Source organism: Festucalex cinctus, chromosome 10 (genome assembly GCF_051991245.1).
Source record: "Festucalex cinctus isolate MCC-2025b chromosome 10, RoL_Fcin_1.0, whole genome shotgun sequence".
Classification (NCBI taxonomy): domain Eukaryota; kingdom Metazoa; phylum Chordata; class Actinopteri; order Syngnathiformes; family Syngnathidae; genus Festucalex; species Festucalex cinctus.
In genome coordinates, this window is record NC_135420.1 from 24,726,841 (window position 1) to 24,745,150 (window position 18,310).

The window sequence follows — 18,310 nt, forward strand, 5'->3', positions numbered from 1 at the left end:
AGAATGCACTGTGTGGCACAGTTAATGAAGTTATAAGGACGTTAATGGGTTAGGGTTAGCTTAACCCCCCTAACCCTAACCCTGTCATATATGTATTTGTGTTACCAGTAATTGAATTTGTGTCATATTAACCTATTTATGTTGGTCTATGATTAAAAAACAAACAAAAAAAACCCCATAACTTTTAAGTTGTGTGTAAAATAATGGCTTCCAGGGCAATTCCGTGTACAAGTTACATTACCCATCTGAGGACTGCTTGTGAAATTACAAATTTATATATTTGCTTGTAGGGGTGTGAATTGCCTAGTACCTGACGATTCGATTCGTATCACGATTCACAGGTCACGATTCGATTCGATACCGATTAATCCCGATACGAATTTATAAGTCGATTGTTGCGATTTTTTTTCATTCAAATTTAGAAAATACTAATCAGTAAGCTTGTAGAGTGTAAGATTTATATGAAAATGTATTATTTATTTATCTGAAATTTCTGTCTTATAGAGGTTGTAATCTGTTTCATGTACTGAACAGCATTAAAATAAAATATTAAGGCTTAATGTTCCGTTCATATAACATTCTTCCATGCTCAAGGTGTGAATCCTTAAAAAAAGAAAAGAAAAAAAAAATCGATTCTGCCGATTATTGAATCGATTCGAGAATCGCGCGATGTAGTATCGCGATATATCGCCGAATCGATTTTTTTTAACACCCCTATTTGCTTGTTATGGCTGGCTGATTAATTGGTCCGACGTTCCAATTTTTTTATTTTTTTTTTTATACTTTACAAAGTCGTCTCGCGGGCCGGATTAAACCTCTTTGCGGGCCTGATCCGGCCCGCGGGCCGTATGTTTGACACCCCTGGATTAAACTATTTCAACACTGAAAAAACAGCGTTTGCCCCCTGTCCCCACTTCCTAAAATTAGGCTTTACTATGAAATATGACAATTTAAATACTTTACATTTTTTATTAGGAATATTTATGTTACTCCGTATACCAACTGTACTTTTAAGTGTTTGCAGGAGGAGAATCAAATCAACTCAAATCAAATTATATTTATAGCAGTTCCCATACATGAAAATGCAACTCAAAGTGCTGTAAAAGTCATTGAAGGTGAACAGTTTTTGTCTCCTTCACACAGGATGTGATTTAACACCCAAGCGCACTGGCTGATGCAACGAGACGAAGATAAAGAAGAGAAGAATGCAAAGAACTTCAGTCTTGCCGTTGTAAAAAAAAAAAAAAAAAAAAAAAAAAAAAAGAACAATAGTGGTCCAAGCGCGGATCCCTGAGGGACTTCAACACACAATTCTTTATCACCAATGGTTACAATCCAGTTTAAAACAATTGATGGCAGTTCCTACATGTCTCACACATAGTTAAAACACACACAGTTGTTTTTTTTTTTACGTGAGCACATGTGTGAAAGGTGCGCTGCTGACTTGTTTCTGTTGGGAGAAGCAGGCCTCCAGCCAGGTCTTGCGAACCAGCACGGCCCGATCGTAGCGGCGCGTCAGCTCCTGGAGCTCCTGCGTTCACACGCGACAAAACCAAGAATGCCACAAATAAATCAGATTCGCGACTATGCGCGTGTCGGGAGAGAGGCCAAAATTCCCGTGGCTAACCTGAGAGTGGACCTCGTGCTCCACCTCGGCGACGATGTGGGTGACCTGGTCGCTCATCACCTCCTCCTCGTCGCCGTCATAAGTGCTTTGCGGCTAAGGAACCTTGATCCAGAGACCCAAATAAAGTATATACAAGAAGGGAAATCACTAAACCAAACACAAACACCAAAAGTCAATAGTTTAATGAAAATGAAATTAATGTGCAACAGCACAGGTGCGCAAGTTATACACAAGTTAATTTGAAATTTTAATACTAAAGGGCAACACAAGCAAGTCAACAGTCAGGATTAACGTTACTATGGACAAAACACTCTTGTTTGGTAATGTTTTCAAATTTGATGTCGCAGGAAAGAGAGTGGGCAGTTGGGGAGCGATCAGTTAATATATTAAGGGAGACGCAGTTAATAACGTTACAGAGCTAGCTAGCTTAACATATTAGCGACGAAAGTTGTCTTCTCCCGGAGTTCATGCCGCCATTTTGTGTGTACAATTGTTAAATTGGTTAAATTAAGCCCAGGTCATATCCACCAGCTATGTGCTAACTTAGCATGCTATGCTAAGTTCGTTGCTACGTTAGCTTAGAGAGTGCTATGGCAATACAGTTGATGCTATCTATGGCAAGCTTCTCAAAACGGGGATCTGTTTGTTACGGAAGCGCAGAGCTGCCAATGTGGAGTAAACACTTTTGGCTGGCGAGTATGTTCGAACATACACACAAATACGTTCGAACGTACATGTAGGCTACATGCTACAAAGTTAGCATACCTTCCCATAATGCCACGGGGTATTATTTGCGCATGCGCGAGTAAAAACAAAACCCAATTTTTTAGGCATTTGGGCCACATTACCAATTCATTAGAAAATTAAGTAGACAAAAAACTGTGTTTATTCGTAACTTTTACGATTTATTATGTCTGCCTTGCGTGATTTAGGGTCGTCTCGCGCATGCGCAAATAATACCCTGTGTCATTATGGGAAGGTATGCTAACTTTGTAGCATGTAGCCTACGAGTATGTTCGAACATATTTGCAAGTATGTTCGAACATATTTACAACTGTGTTCGAACATATTTCGCCAGCCAAAAACGTTTACTCCACACTGGCAGCTCTACGCTTTCGTAGTTCGTGACAAACCAGACGGATGAAAGTCAGCTACTGCCACCATGAATGAAAACGTCAAATTCCTCCAACAAACTATGGCGTAAAGGCGTAAAAATGGCATTTTTACAAAAACTTTATGGTCTAAGCTGGTCACGTCTGTCTGAATGACTCTCGAAGTAAAACTTAGAAAAAAAAGAAATTGCTTTGTGACTTTATACTTTAATCCTATATCGTTTCTGTTTGTGTTTATTTCTCCTGTGCAAAGTGGCCGTTATCAAGGATATGTGATGAGGTAGCGGGCCAGCCTCTTCCTGTCCGTTGCCGTCAGGTTGTAGAAAAACACACGGATGCCCCTCATGAAACACGGCAACTCGAGGGAGGTCGACGGGGAGGTCGACGGGCCTGCATCCTGTGCGTCGGCGGCGCGGGCGGCCGAGCTCTGCGCTTCTGGGGAGGAAGCTGTAGAGGTGGCGGCGGCGGCGGCGGCGGCTGTGTTTTTGCCGCTGCGACTGTGATAGTATCTGTCAGCCATGTTAAGGGAAGAAGGAGCTCAAAAGTGGCGTTTAAGTGAGATCTTGTCAATGATGGACGTTTACTAGGGTCGCTTAAGTTTGTTAAAGGAACTTTATATGGGAATTATCAGGAATTTAAGGGAATAAAGCTGTTATGTGCTAAATTGAGGTTGTCTTTAAATTGGGAACATTAGGCAAAACATATTTTTGCACAATGTTGACTAAAACAATGTAAATACATAATGTAACCATAACAATGCAAGGCCAAAAAATAAGAAAAGGGGAAAATATTAAAGGGATGCTTCACTTATTTAGCCCATTATGGCAATAAAGTTATTATTTTGTCTATAATTAATTTGATACTTTCATTAATTTTCACATACAATTAGTACCTTTAAAAACACATTTTGCAACTTGCTGTTGACTGAAAATGACATCACAAGGGCTCAGGTAACCAATCACAGCTCACCTGTTTTCTAGCTTTGGTCATGTGACATTCACAAGCTGAGCTGTGATTGGTTACCTGAGCCCTTGTGATGTCATTTTCAGCCGACAGCAAGTTGCAAAATGTGTTTTTAAAAGGTACTAATTGGACATGAAAAATAATGAAAATATCAAATTTATTATAGACAAAATAATGTTTGACTGCCAAAAATGGCTAAATAAGTAAAGTATCCCTTTAATGAATGGATAAAAATACAAGGGAAAAAAACTACAAATAGAATACAAGCAAGGCATAATTATAACAAAATAAAAACATACAAAGCAAAAAAAAGCAAAAAAAAGAAAAAAAAACTAAAGAAATAAAATAAAATAACTACAATTTGGAAAATACAAGGCCAAAAAAAGTAAAATGAAACAAAAAACAAACAAACCAAAAACTACTTCAACTTATAATGAAAATAAAAAAAATAAATAAAGGGAAAGCTATTAAATAAACACAAAACAAAATATCCAAGGCACTAAATAAATGGAAGAAAAAAGCAGCACAACGTAAAAAAAAAAAAAGGTATAATACAAATGAATAAATATTTGGCAAAAATTAAAAATGCAAGGAAAAACTATAAAATAAATAACATAACATAAATTTGAAAACACAAAATTTGAGCCAAAAATAACAAAATAAAAAGCAAAAAAAATAAAAATAAAAAATACACGTGGAAAAAGTTGAAATTGAACTAACCACCGAACTCCTCCACCCCCTGACACGGAAACATGTGCTTGTACAAGTGTGCACGGTAGCGAGGTTGTGGCTTGCTGCCAAAAAGGATACATGAACGTGGGGATGCCTCTGGACGCCAGATGTTTCCTGATCAGACGCTCTGTGCCGTACCAGTTGAAACCTTTGGTGGCGTGGCCGATGCGAGGCAGGTGCACGCTCGCTAGCCGACGAAAACAAAGTGGAAAAGGCAAACGCCGTGCGGCCCCATCATTTTAAGCCCTCGCTCCCAATCAAGTATCAGCCAGCTGTGTGATCTTCATGCACGCATTCCAAGTGTAGCCACAGAGGCACCGCGGCGACGGCGACGGCGGCGGGTGGGGGTGGTAATGTCCCAGTACATCCCGTCAGTCAAGTCTAACCGTGAAGAAAAAAGCGCCTGCCACGACGACAACAACGGCTTTCTCAGCAATTTAAAATGTTGCTCAAACCTGCACTGTGTGAAACTCCAAAACGTGTTGGACCGACAACACTTATGACAGGCACACACGCTCAGGAGTTACAAAACAGTACATACAAAACAATGCCCAATTATCCTCAAAAAGGAAAAGGAACAAAACATTATGGGTTTTTTTTTTTTTTTAATATTGCAATTTTTCCTTGGGGGGGGACTTTTATCCCTTAATAAAAAAAATAAATAAATTACTATTGGCTTTAATGACTTTCTTCTTGTGCGATTGGGACCATTATAAATAATATGACCTTTTTCTTGAAGAAACCATTTACCAGTATTTTTAAAATATTTATTAAAAAAATACTAATAACAATAATTCTCATAAAAATAAAAGCTACTTGCAAGATTGCGATTTTTTTTTCTTGATAACCACTCAAACTTTTTATCAATTAGAAAATATGAACTAACTTTCCTAAAAATAAAACTAGTTATGTATTCTAATGATTTTCGTAACTACAGTTATGTATTCTCGTAATTTCTTTCTTGAGAAAAAAAAAATCCTCGTGTAATTGACTTTATTCTTAAAAATATGACTCAACTAAAAAACTGAAATTATTCTCTATTATTCTTGTCAAATAAGACTTTATTATTGTAGTAATGACTTTTTTTCTAGAAAAATATACACCTTTAGACTATATTGTTGCAAAACACATGCTGGAAATATGACCTTTCAATCTCGAAAATAAGAAAAGATTTTCTTAAAAAATGTAAGTTAATGCTGAAGAAATGATTGATATTTTTTCTTGAATTTTCTAAACTTAAACAAAAATCCTAGAAAAATATATGGTTAAATTAAAAAAAAAAAAAAAAGTTCTTATTTATTTCTTGATAAATAGAAAAACACGACTAAGATGACTACCATATATATATATATATATACTCTTACAAAAATAAAATAATTTTCTTCTACGAATAAAACACGGTCTCATAAAAATAAAACAAGAAAAGTAAAGTCTTAAAAAAAAAAAAAAAAAAAAAAAAAAGAAAAGTAAAGTCTAACTAGAAAAGAATTTCACTATCTTGCAATATTACAATTTTTTTTTCCGTTTCATATTGGATTTCTTTACACTGCCGGTGTACCTAATGAAGTGTCTGATTGAGTGCATTCTGATTTGTTGGGACGTATTTCCACCTTTATTCCGTTTAGCGGCGGCATGAATCTTCCTCAGGCCTTCGTCGAGCGCCGTCAGGAAGATGCCCGACAACTTGTTGGCTTTGTCCCGTTGCTGCGCGACGATGAGAGCCAGCTGAGGAGGAAGCAGAACGCAACGCGTTCAAAAGGAACTCAACGTGATGATGTAATAAGCCCCGCGAGCTGCCTCTATCACAATGGAAATCAGGGGAAGGAAGCCACGCCCACCTGCGCGGGCGTCGATGCTCGGAACTTACGTGATCATTCCCGTCCAGTCGGGACTGTTTATCATCGATGGGGAAAAACAGCACGTTACCGAGATCCAAGTCTGTGGAAGGAAGAAAGTGTTATTAGCAGATTTAAGGCTCGTTCAGACTTTTGCCATCAAATTTAAGAGCTCTCCGTTAGGGCTGCACAATATTGGAAAATCATGCGATATAGTTGCTAAATATAGCGGATAACGATATTATTGAGATATTTAACACTTACCTAAGGAAATGACATTTTTAGGATCTAATGAATTACATTTTTCACGCAGCAAAATAAGCAAACTCAATATAATCTTAGTTAATTAATTGTAATTACCTCTCGATAATGTTCAACTATCGGATGGCGATATCAAATTCAGATAAAAGCATAAAATTCCCTATGAAATTTATTGCATGTCTTCGCGATATGCGTATTGCATGGGCCAATATCACGATATTGATATTTTTTCAATATATTGTGCAGCCCTACTCTCCGTTATTAAATGTGAGGTACATGTTCGCAATCTTAAAACTTTTGACATTTTTTAAGAATCCAAATTTAGGACTTTTAAAACTACTTTGCATGCAGCATAACAGCTAAATGCTGCTTCACCATGTTTGCTTTGAACTCTGGACTCCTTTAATTGATCCGATTCAAAGACATTCAAGACTTCTCCCTCATTAAAAGGTCACTTTAAAAAAAATAAATATATATATATATTTTTTTAAAGACCTCTTATTTATTTTTATTTATTAGTAATAGGCAATATGTTTGCAATATTATATCACAACTAAACTTTTAAGGCATTTTGCATTAACATTTTGTTCAATACGACAAATGAAATTAAATAGTTTTTATTTTATTTTTTTTGCCTTTGGTAGGACAACTGAAGAAGGATTTTTTTTAAGACCACTTTTTAAAAAATTAAGACCTCTCTCTTTAAATAAACGTGGCCAATACGTTTCCAATATTATATCACAACTAAGCTTTTCAGACATTTTTCATTGACTGGTTCAAAAGGCCAAATTAATGACTTTTAAAGACCACTTAAAAAAAAAAAAAAAAAGAAAAAAAAAAGTAAGACTTCGACTTCAATAAACCTGACACTAAAATATGTTCATAATAACATAGTATACGTCTTGAAAACATTTTGTGATAACATTGTTTAAATAAGCTCAATGAACAAACTATGTTTTAAAACATTTTTTGGGGGACACCATTTGTAGTCCACTATGACCTTTCCTAAAAAAAAAAAAAAACACAGCTTCCAGTTTGTTACGTTTCTAATTGTACCTCCCAAATTATCCTAAGGCAAGTACTTTTTTTTTTTTTCCACACCCTCTCTTACCTTTCATCTCTCCTGCCAGCTCGTACTGCCGCCGGGGTTCATCCGACCGCACCTCCAGCGCGGTAAACAAGCCACCCTTCCCCCACCAGCCTGAGTCATCTAACAGCAACAAGTGGAGTAAGTGTATAATCACAGGGATTTGTATACAGTGGACTACAGTATGCACGCAAGCATATTGCAAACGTTATATGGAAACATTTCATATTTTTACAACAATGGAGCCTGCAATGATAATGAGTTTGACACCCTCGAGAACATCCACTACAAAAATGGCGATCTCACCGCTGCGGATAAAAGCGGGTGAATGTGAATGACATCATTTTGATGACGAGGAGGAGCGGGCGGTAACATACCGACACAGTGGACGATGATGGCGTCCCCGCGCGCCGCGTGCGGATGCGTCACGTCTCCCAGGACGTAGTGGATGGCGCCGCTATCCGAGTCGGCCGAGCTCACGCTGCTGCGGTCCTCCTCATCTTCATCCTCTTCGTCGTCCTCGCTGTCCGCAGGTTTCAGGCAGCGGGATCTGTAACCGTTGGACGCCCACCACGCCATCCTGCGTCGGACGACAACATTGACTACAAGACGGAAGAACCTCAAATGTCCACTTAGATAATTTCACGAATTTGCTTACAGTGATACCGTAAAATGTAACTGTTACGTTTAAAGTGTATCCAAGTTATTATATATTTGCTAAAACGCTTCACAGTCATATGAACTTTAAGTGAACTATTTTGCATCCATTTCTTCAGATAAACTGTACCAGACAGTGTGGCTGTGTTTAAAATGAGTCACAAAGTCCGGAGCAGAAGCAAAAACGAGAACTTTCATTGCTAATGGATAATCACATGCTTCCATCCAAGTAGACAGATATGTTATTTTAAGATAATGCAGCGTTGCACTATTGCTCTTTCCCCACCCCTTAGTAGTGCAACACAATTTTTTTTGTAACCGGACAGGAAAAAAATCCCCAATAAAAAGAGAGGACGCAAGAGAATTGCCAGAGCATCTTTGACAGCTTGTACCTGGCAACTCTGCTCTCCTCGCTGCGAGTAAAAATGAATCAATCTTGTCTTCTCATCCTTGAGTTGTCATTCTTATAATGTTTTGGTATGTAAATCTAACAGTACCGTAACGATGTCAAATATGCGCCTCGGCAAACATTACACAAACAAGACGGGATCTTTTACTTTTTCTTGTACTTCTGCTCCTCCTGCTTCTTCTTGGCGTCGGCCTCGTATTTGGCCCGCTTGGCCGCCGCCTCCTCGCGCTTCCGCCGCCGCAGCTCCAGCTCCGCCCCCGTGAGAGGGCGCCGCTTCCTGGTCGGGAAGATGAGCCCCGTTGCCGACACCTGGAAGGAGGACAGTAGTCGCTCAACAGGTGCTATCCAAACATTTCCAGCATGTTACATTCTTGGTACTTGTGTGTGGAGTCATGAGAGAATCCATCCATCCATCCATTTTTTTCCATGCTTTTATCTCCAGCAGACTAGATTACTGTAACGGTCTTTTGACTGGACTCTCTCAAAAGAACATGAGACAATTGCAGCTTATTCAGAACGCTGCAGCTCGAGTTCTGACCAAAACAAAAAGATCAGAACATATTACTCCAGTACTTAAGGATTTACACTGGCTCCCTGTCAGCTGTAGAATCGATTTTAAAGTTCTGCTACTCGTCTATAAATCACTAAATGGTTTGGGTCCTGAATATATCCAAGAAATGCTGATTGAGTACAAGCCCAGCAGGGCTCTGAGATCTACAGACTTGGGCCAACTAGTGGAACCCAGAGTTCGAAGCAAACATGGTGAAGCTGCATTTAGCTATTATGCTGCACACAGATGGAATAGGCTACCAACAGAAGTGAAGTCAGCCCCGAGTGTAAATGCTTTCAAATCCAGGTTAAAAACTTTGCTTTTTTTCCTATACCTTTGATTAGGGACTTTTAAACAGCTTTAATTAAGTGTGTTTTTTTTTTGTTTTTTTTAATATTATTTTAAACTTTTTTATGTTAAATGTTTTAAAGTTTGTTGAATAATGTTTTAAGATTGTTATTGTATGTTTTTTTTTTTAGTAAATTTTGTAACCTATTTTTATTTATTTATTTTTTTCCTCTGAATGTTAACTATTGTTTTTTGATGCTTATGTGTTGTCTTTCCTCGTGTAAAGCACATTGAGTTGCCTTGTGTATGAAATGTGCTATACAAATAAACTTGCCTTGCCAAACTTGCCATTTTCTTGACCACATTCCTCACAAGGGTCGCGGGCGGTGCTGGAGCCTATCTCCGCTGGCTATGGCCAGTATGCGGGGTACACCCTGGACTGGTCGCCAGCCAATCGCAGGGCACACAGAGACGAACAACCATCCAAATGCACACCTAGGGACAATTCGGAGCGCCCAATTAACCTGCCGTGCATGTCTTTGGAATGTGGGAGGAGACCTGGAGTACCCGGAGAAGACCCACGCAGGGGAGAACATGCAAACGCCACCCAGAAAGGCCGCAGCCTGGACTCGAACCCGAGTCCTCAGAACTGGGAGGCGGGTACCTGGTTAAGGCGAAGGGTAATGGGATATTTATAAGGCTTTAGGTGAATTAATGAGTATAAATTTATACGTATTTGCACGCACACGCACGCACGCAAACAAAAAAAAAAAAAAGAAAAAAAAAAAGAGCAATGATGATAAGACGTTGAATCGGTAAGACTACCGAATGAACAATTCTGAGTTCTTAAAAAAAAAAAAAAGAACTGGGAGGCGGATGTGCTACATCAACTCATCCACCGTACCGCCCATGAGAGAATCATACCTCGGTTTTGTTCCGTAAACTTCGTCCTTCCCCGCCGGCTTTCTGCAACTCAGCGAGTTGTTCCTCCAGCAGGCGCTCGAACTTCCTCTGGTCCTCCGAGCTGGGGTCCTTGCTATAATCTTTGCCCTCGAAGAAGTACATGTGATCTGGGAGGAAAATATGACACCTGGTTTCATGTGGGAAATTCTTGTCATATTATGAGACCATGTAAAAAAAAATAAAAAAAAAGTACACTTTAAACTCATTCAAACTCGTGAACCGAATTTCTGAAGTTGACAAATCTGACATCAAGGGGATGTGAACCACAAACGAAGACGATCCGCAACGAAAACGTACTCTGCCCGTCAGATTCCGAGTCACCGTCTTCCTCCTCTTGCAAGGAGGACGGTTCTTCGACGACGTCATCTTGGTCGACCATCCAATGGCCGTCGCGTGAGGCGCCAAGGATCTTCTCCAGTTTCACATCCTGCACCGAGCTTTCGTCGGAGGACAGCAGCTTGTCCACGCCAAACTTCAAGATCTCACTCAGCTTGAAAGGAGGCACATTTAAGACAACATGAAAATAAAATGAAGGCCTCTAAATGCGACCACCATGGACTTAAAATGATGCCACGTTTTAAAACGGAGACATTTGCGATAGTTTGTTCAAGGAAGTCAAATTTAAGAGTTTATTAAAGACGAATAACTTATCTGACCACTGTGAGGGTGCAATTAGATAGACCGATTATCGGCTGGGCCGATTATCGGCGCCGATATTCAGCATTTTGAGAAATATCGGCATCGGCCATTTTGAAGAATCATATGGCCGATAATAGATCAATTTTTTTTTTAAGTGTTAACTTCAGGGAACTAATTTAAATGTAAATTAAAAAAAAGAAGTTTTTATTTTCATTTTTGTCGACCCTGGGAACTCTCTGCACCTTCTGTTTTTGATTGAAATTAAAACTAAGATAAGTAAAAATTTAATACTTTGGATATTTTGATAGACTTTTATTTTGTGTAGAAAATAATTCTTTGTTTTTATTTAACTTTTGAAAGCATGCTACTGCACCTGGGAGATCCCAGAACTTGTCTATTGACTAAGATTTTGAATAAATTAAAAAAAAAAAAAACGTAAAAATATTTTACTAACCCTAAAAGTTGCTCAATAAACGTATGCTTTAAAATAAATAAATAAATAAATAAATAAAAAGATTAGAGCTGGAGTTTGTATTTTTTCCAAATTTTGATGTCCCTTTTTAGTGAAATTGAATATCGGCTCCAAATATCGGTTATCGGCATCCTTCACTACTAATAATTAGTATCGGTATCGGGCCCGAAAAAACCTTATCGGTCTATCTCTAGTGCAATATGGATTCAGTATAATATTACAACAGTCATTTAAACTCTGACTAGCAACACAAAGAGATAAAAAAAAAAAAAGCCATCTTGTATCAGCACAAACAGGAAATGATATATCTGCCTGTAATTGAAATAAGAGGGGGTGGATGGGGGGTGTTACGCTCACATGCAGTCCCGCCGCCGCAGACTGTGCGCGCTCCAGCAGAGAGAAGCGTCCCTCTTCAATCACCGTGTTGGTGAGCTCCAGTTTGGAGACGGCGCGCGAGTACATGATCTCCTCCACCGTGTCTCTGGCCAGCAGGCGGATCACCTTCACCGGCCTGCAAACGAGAGTTCACAAATGAAAATAATACACATACTAGTGAAGATTTAACTCATTCAAACCCAAAAACGTATAAATACGTTTTTTAATACTCTGTCCTTCACTCCCAAAAACGTATTTATCCGTTTTTTTTGTTTGTTTTTTATGCTAGAGCATACAGAAGGCTTTGATACAGCTTCTGACATGAAGAGGTCATTTAAATCAATGGTAGTTATTACAAAAAATGGCCAGCAGGTGGCAGTCGAGTATTAGAGATCAGCCAGGGCTATGTTGCAACAAGGTCTTTTTGCCAGCGTTTTCAGCAGGTTTGTGAATAATGATAAAACTTAGCTATATTGCAATATTTAAACTTCCCACGGCGGGTGGATGACATGATTGTGATGGTGTGGGCACCTGTGCTGGCCAATCCGGTGGCAGCGTGCGGCTGCCTGCAGGTCGTTTTGAGGGTTGAAGTCGCTGTCCATGAAAATAACCGTGTCGGCGGCTGTCAGGTTCATGCCGACGCCTCCTGCATAAACAATTTATATACAGTATACATTTTTAAATAGTAATAAATGATAAATTAAATATATTTGGGGGGAAAAAAGCTCCAAATATTAGTTATTGGCAACCTTGACTACTAATAATCGTTATCAGCCATGAAGAAACCATGTCGGTCTATCTCGGTTTAATAATCAGCATCTCTGGTGGTGCGTATGACACAATTTATTTCCATTTGTGTCATATAATTTGATAAGTATTGATTATAAACTACTCCAGAATGTTTATAGCAGAATGTGTTTTTATAATCATCTGTAATTAAGTCATGTAAATCCCCAGTGAAAGCCTAGCAAGCAAATGCACAACCCACCTCTGACTAAAGGCTAATGTTAGCTTAGCATAAAAGATGCTAAAACTAAATCAGCCTTTCTACTGACTTTCTATTTCAAGTCTCATGTTATAAGCGTGGTCTTAAAGGCTGAAAGCTATCGGGCAAGTGACAGGAAGTGGGCGCGATGGCCTTGTTTTCATCCCGCCGCAAGTCTTATCTGCTGTCATCAAGCGCTCGCACACACACGCCACACGTTTTCGCTGAAGATGCAAAAAATGTGAAGCGCGTGCGGGTTCACCTGCTTTGGTGCTGAGCAGGAAGACAAAAACGTCCTTGCTGCTGAAGTTCTTCACCGCCAGGTTCCGTTCCTCACCGCGGACCGAGCCGTCCAGACGCTCGTAGCTATAGCCTGCGCAGACAAGTAGACCGCGTTGCGCGGCCACAATATTAGGTACACCTTGAGAGTGTTGCCGTGTCACTCCTACCTCTGTACTCCATGTAGTCCTGAAGGATGTCCAGCATCCTGGTCATCTGGGAGAAGAGCAGAACACGGTGGCCACTGCAAGAGAGCAGAATTTAAAAAATAAAAATTAAACCTGTTTAAAGGGGACATCATTAAATATGAAGTAAATTAAATTGATAATTAAATGTAAAATAACCTAATTGTCCATCGGTTTATTAAATAGTATTAATTTTTTGACTACTGCTTTTTATGATTATTAATGTTTAATCGCTTAATGATTAATTGATTTGCATATATTAATATTTTTATCCTTTTAATGACATTTTATTTATTTAATACAATTTTTAGGATCATTCAAATTTTTACTGATTTATTTATTTTTATTTAAAGGGCATTTTTGTTTACTTAAACTTACAATAATTTCAAAGATTTGTTCTTTACTACAATTTAATTTTTATTCATTTAACTGAATTTTTTTATTACTTAAAAGATGTGTTCATCAATTATTATGTAGTTGCTAATATATTTAATTTATTTAATAGAATATAATTTTCTATTTACTTAATGGCATTTTCATTCATTTTATAATTTGTAATTACTAGTCACATATTAAAACTTGTTTTTGTAACGGCAACATTATTTTTTCTTTTTAATTCTGAATTGTTTATTGGATGTTGTTAGTTTTAAAGTTTAAATGTATTAATGTAAAGACATTTCCAAATTTTAATTAATTTATTTGTTTTTTTTTTATTGCCATTTTATTTAAACTATTGCGTTTAATTGAATTTGTAATAATTTATTTAATGCAATGGTTGGTAAGATATTTAACATTAAATCAATTTTCAATTACTGAATGGCATTTAAAAAATGAAGAAATAACGACTGCCAAATCACTTTATTTTTTAATTGCAGTTTTGTTTAATTGAATTTGTATTCATTTAATGGATGTATTTACTGAACTTTGAATTATGTAATGGCTGTTATTTATTTAATCACATTCTTATGTAGTTGATGAAATTCTGATTCATTTCGCTGAACATGTAACTATTTTTGTTACATATTTGATGACATTTTGTGCATGCGATCTACTGAAGTCCTTTCGGCGGCAATCCCATCACGCACCCTTGCTGCAGATAGGCCAGCATGCTGTCAAGCAGGCAGAGTTTCCCGCTGGCTTCGATCAGATGTTCCCCCATCTCAAACGGCTCGGGCTCCACTCCTAGGCGAGGATGATGAGAGGTGGGGAAAAAAAAAAAAAAAAAAAAAACACATTGAATCCTTAATCGGGACCTTGGATGTTGCACCTGAGGTGATCCGACATTCCTGACCGTCAAAAAGATACGGGTGGTCCACGCACTTCCTCAGCTGAATCAGAATGTTCAGCAGGCGAGTCTTGTTGCTTTGGTCGCTCCCAAAAGCCTCTAAAAGCACAATGTTAGCAAATTAGAGAGCAGGTTGTGAAAATGTCACGATCCAACATGTATTTGATATGCCCGGGGGGAAACACATAAATGTGCCATATATATTAGGAGTGTGACGATATATCGATATATCGTAATACTTTGTCTCCCGATAGATTATCGATATGTCTACGCCAAGTATCGATGTTTGTAGTTAACTCATTCACTCCCAAAGACGTATTTATACGTTTTTTAGGTTTTTGTTTGCTAGAGTTTTTGTATGAAGGATTTGATGCAGTTTCTGACCTGAAGTGGAAGCTTAAAGCGATGGTAGTTATTACAAAAAAAAGTTTCATTCATGAAACAGATGAAGCACACTTTTTTTTTTTTTTTTTTGTAATAACTACTATCGCTTTAAGCGACCACTTCAGGTCAGAAACTGCATCAAAGCCTTCATACAAAAACTCTAGCAAACAAAAACCTAAAAAAACGTATACGTTTTTGGGAGTGAATGAGTTAATATAGAGCCACTACAACTGTTCCATTGTTCATTACTTATTGAGCAATTACTTGGCGGGCCACTCGGGGGAGCAGCAACTGACTCACTTTTGCATACGTTTCTATGAAAAACGTGTATTATAGCTTCAATTTTAACGTTTCAAAACATATTTTATGTTTCGACTTTCTGAAGCACACAATTCCTGAGAAATATGAATATTGATTTAATTTTTAAGTAATTTTATTGACTTCTGCAATGTTTATAGTTTACAGTTCATAACATGAAACAATTGACCGTAACTGGCTGACATGTTGCATAACAATAGTGTTTTATAAAGACATTTGTATTTGTTTAAAAAAAAAATTAACTTGACCAATTTTAATATTGTATTTCAGTGATAGTACAAAAATAAACTATTTTCTCACTTAAAAAAAACCCATCAGATTATGTCTTGATTAGTTTTATCGGAGTTTATTGTGGATTTACGACCTGACCACTATAATTGATAATCGCTCTATCGTCATATTGCGAGATCCTGAGCCTTGTATCGCATCGTGAGTTACCCACCCCTAATATATATCATGTGGAGCAGATCCCAATCAATATTGATCTCATAACCTGACAAAAATTAACTCAACGACTCTCACCGGCGTCCTTCATCAGGAGGGCTTTGTAGTATTTCTTCTGCAGCGCCGACATGCCGTGGTAGACCACCACCTCCGTCTTCTTGGGCAGGTCCACCGCCACCTCCGACTTGACCCGCCGGAGGAGGAAAGGCTCCAGGACGCTCTGGAGCTCGGCAGCTGGGGGCCAACGCACACACAACCTCGGATATCCACTCTTGTACAGGAAAACAAAAACGTCTGCACGCCCCTGCGTTAAATCGTACCAAGTGCAGCTCGATTGCGCACATCGGCGTAGGAGCGGGCGAAGTCGTCGGCGCCGTCCTCTGAGAATACGGCGGGCTGGATGAAACTCAGCAGGGAGTAGAGCTCCTGCAGGTTGTTCTGGATGGGCGTGCCGGTCAGCAGAACCCGGAAACCCACTGAGAACTGGACAGGAAGTTGTTAACGGAAGCAATAATGAAGATGATGATGATGATGATGATGGAGATTGTGCCAACCCGTACATTCGTCAGGGTCTTGCGCAGCAGAGAGCTTTGGTTCTTGAGTCGGTGAGCCTCATCTACAACCAGAACTTTCCAGTTCCACCTGAGGAAGGGAAAAATGTTCAAAAAAATAAATTTTTATGCCATTTATTTTAAAACTCAATAGGTGAGAAAATTAAATAATAGAAATAACACAAAATGTCACTGACATTTCGATCATAGATTGTGTTCCATGCAGATGAAAACACAACATAACAGCGGCGCCACCTAGTGGGAAAGTCGGAGAATTACAGTCTTCGTCAAACTTCTCAGCTCACATTTGGGACGCGCAAATATGGAAGCATATTTGTGCCATGTGAGTTTGAATTTGAATATCTGAGTATCAATTTCTGCAGTTGAAATTGGACTTGTGATTTTTAATTTGAATCTCTAAAACAAAGTAAAAAAATTGAAATTCCATCAGCCATTTAGGTAAATAACTATTTTTCCATTACATCCAGTTCTATACAGTGTAGCGTCATAGTAGGAAAACTTTATTTTCTTCTAGATCAGTTTTATGTATTTTTTCTATGTGATAAGATAAAATAGAAGATTTAATTACATGTATCCATTAGATTAATCATTTTTGCAATTCAAAATGAAACACTCCATTTAGCCTCATTTGTTTTTTGTTGTTTTTGTTTATTTGTTCAACAATCCTGATTTATTCTCAAAAATCATTTAACAAAACAAATGTATGAAGAAATAAAAAATCAAAAAAATCAGTGGACTGGAAAAATGACAATACTTTAAAAAACAACAATTGAACTTTTGAGAAGGCACTCACCGTCCCAGGAAGGAAGCATCTTTGAGGCAAAGCTGAAAAAAAAAGGCCATTTTATAAACATGAAGAAGAATCAACACAAACGTTGCTCCATGCTGATGCACCTCATATGTGGTAAGCAGAACGTGGAAGTCCTGCGCGTCCCCTTGAATCTCAACACGTCTGTCTTTGTCTCCCTTGTAGCACAGCACAGTCAAAGACGGTGCAAAGCTAGGAAGAAAAAAAAAAAAAAAAACAGATGCTGAGACTTTAACAGGCAAACATGACGATTTTATGATATTGGACTTGAACATTTTTACCGTTCCAACTCACTCCTCCAATTTTCCATGACCGAAAGCGGGCTAAGGACCAAAAATGGACCTTTGACATTAAGAGCACCTGACATGTACACCAGCAGGGAGATAGTCTGAAGCGGCAAAACATAACATTGTGGAGTGAGCATATATCAGACGCTACTGGAATGCGATTAAAACTGTGTCAGAATCTATTGCAACAAAATTTGAATTCAGTTACTGGTTTAATCAAAACAAGGACAGACACACACAACATTGTGGTGCAACTTGTTCACTGTTTCAAACCTGACAAGTTTTCCCCAAGCCCATCTCATCTCCCAGGATGCATCCCTGCTGGTTCTTCAGGCACTGAGTCAGCCATTGGACGCCATGCAGCTGGTAGGCCCTCAGCTGGATACCTGTTTAAAGGCGAAAACACTCCAATGACGCAAAGTCCAACGTTAGCTTCCTAACGAATGGATAAACTCGTTTAAACTTGCTGCTATGCCATAAAAGTTACCTTTTAAACCCCAACGCTGCAAGTCGCTCTGAGTCAAAGTCGTCTTCTTTTTGGCGGGCACGCTGTTTTTAATTTTAAGCAATAATTCCGTCATGATTCCACACCGGAGGGGACAAAACAAAACTACTGTACGTACAGGAATGACGTCTGAGCGCCAGCCATGCCCTCTGACAAGGCGGTCAAATACTTCCGCCTTCGTCACGTGATGCAGGAAGTTATTCAAAACTTCCCGCGGCACTGGAAAAGTTACATTTTCAACCCCAACGCAGCGAGTCGCTCCGGGACAGAAGCGCCCTATTTTTTATA

The 18,310-nt window shown here is 38.6% G+C and overlaps 1 protein-coding gene across 1 annotated transcript; it reads right to left on the bottom strand.

The window, feature by feature from the left end:
* Positions 1-955: 955 nt before the first annotated feature.
* On the bottom strand, positions 956-18,220 carry chd1l (chromodomain helicase DNA binding protein 1-like). Its single transcript, XM_077535033.1, has 25 exons — positions 18,005-18,220; positions 17,791-17,903; positions 17,512-17,618; positions 17,317-17,422; positions 17,216-17,247; positions 16,411-16,492; positions 16,171-16,333; positions 15,929-16,084; positions 14,711-14,803; positions 14,505-14,601; positions 13,405-13,478; positions 13,218-13,328; positions 12,502-12,616; positions 11,953-12,106; positions 10,782-10,974; positions 10,446-10,591; positions 8,832-8,992; positions 7,995-8,197; positions 7,642-7,740; positions 6,302-6,372; positions 6,045-6,159; positions 4,513-4,621; positions 3,012-3,248; positions 1,628-1,709; positions 956-1,531 (listed from the first exon to the last, which is right to left on the bottom strand). The coding sequence occupies exons 1-25, from the start codon at positions 18,096-18,098 to the stop codon at positions 1,409-1,411; spliced, it is 3,036 nt and encodes a 1,011-aa protein (XP_077391159.1). The 5' UTR covers positions 18,099-18,220; the 3' UTR covers positions 956-1,408.
* Positions 18,221-18,310: the final 90 nt, after the last annotated feature.

Coding starts and splice junctions, on each gene's coding strand:
- chd1l (XM_077535033.1), bottom strand. CDS start 18,098: ATGACGGAATTATTGCTTAAAATTAAAAACAGCGTGCCCGCCAAAAAG. Junction 16,493..17,215: donor GATGCTTCCTTCCTGGGACG/GTGAGTGCCTTC, acceptor TCCCTTCCTCAG/GTGGAACTGGAAAGTTCTGG. Junction 6,160..6,301: donor GACTGGACGGGAATGATCAC/GTAAGTTCCGAG, acceptor CTTCCTCCTCAG/CTGGCTCTCATCGTCGCGCA.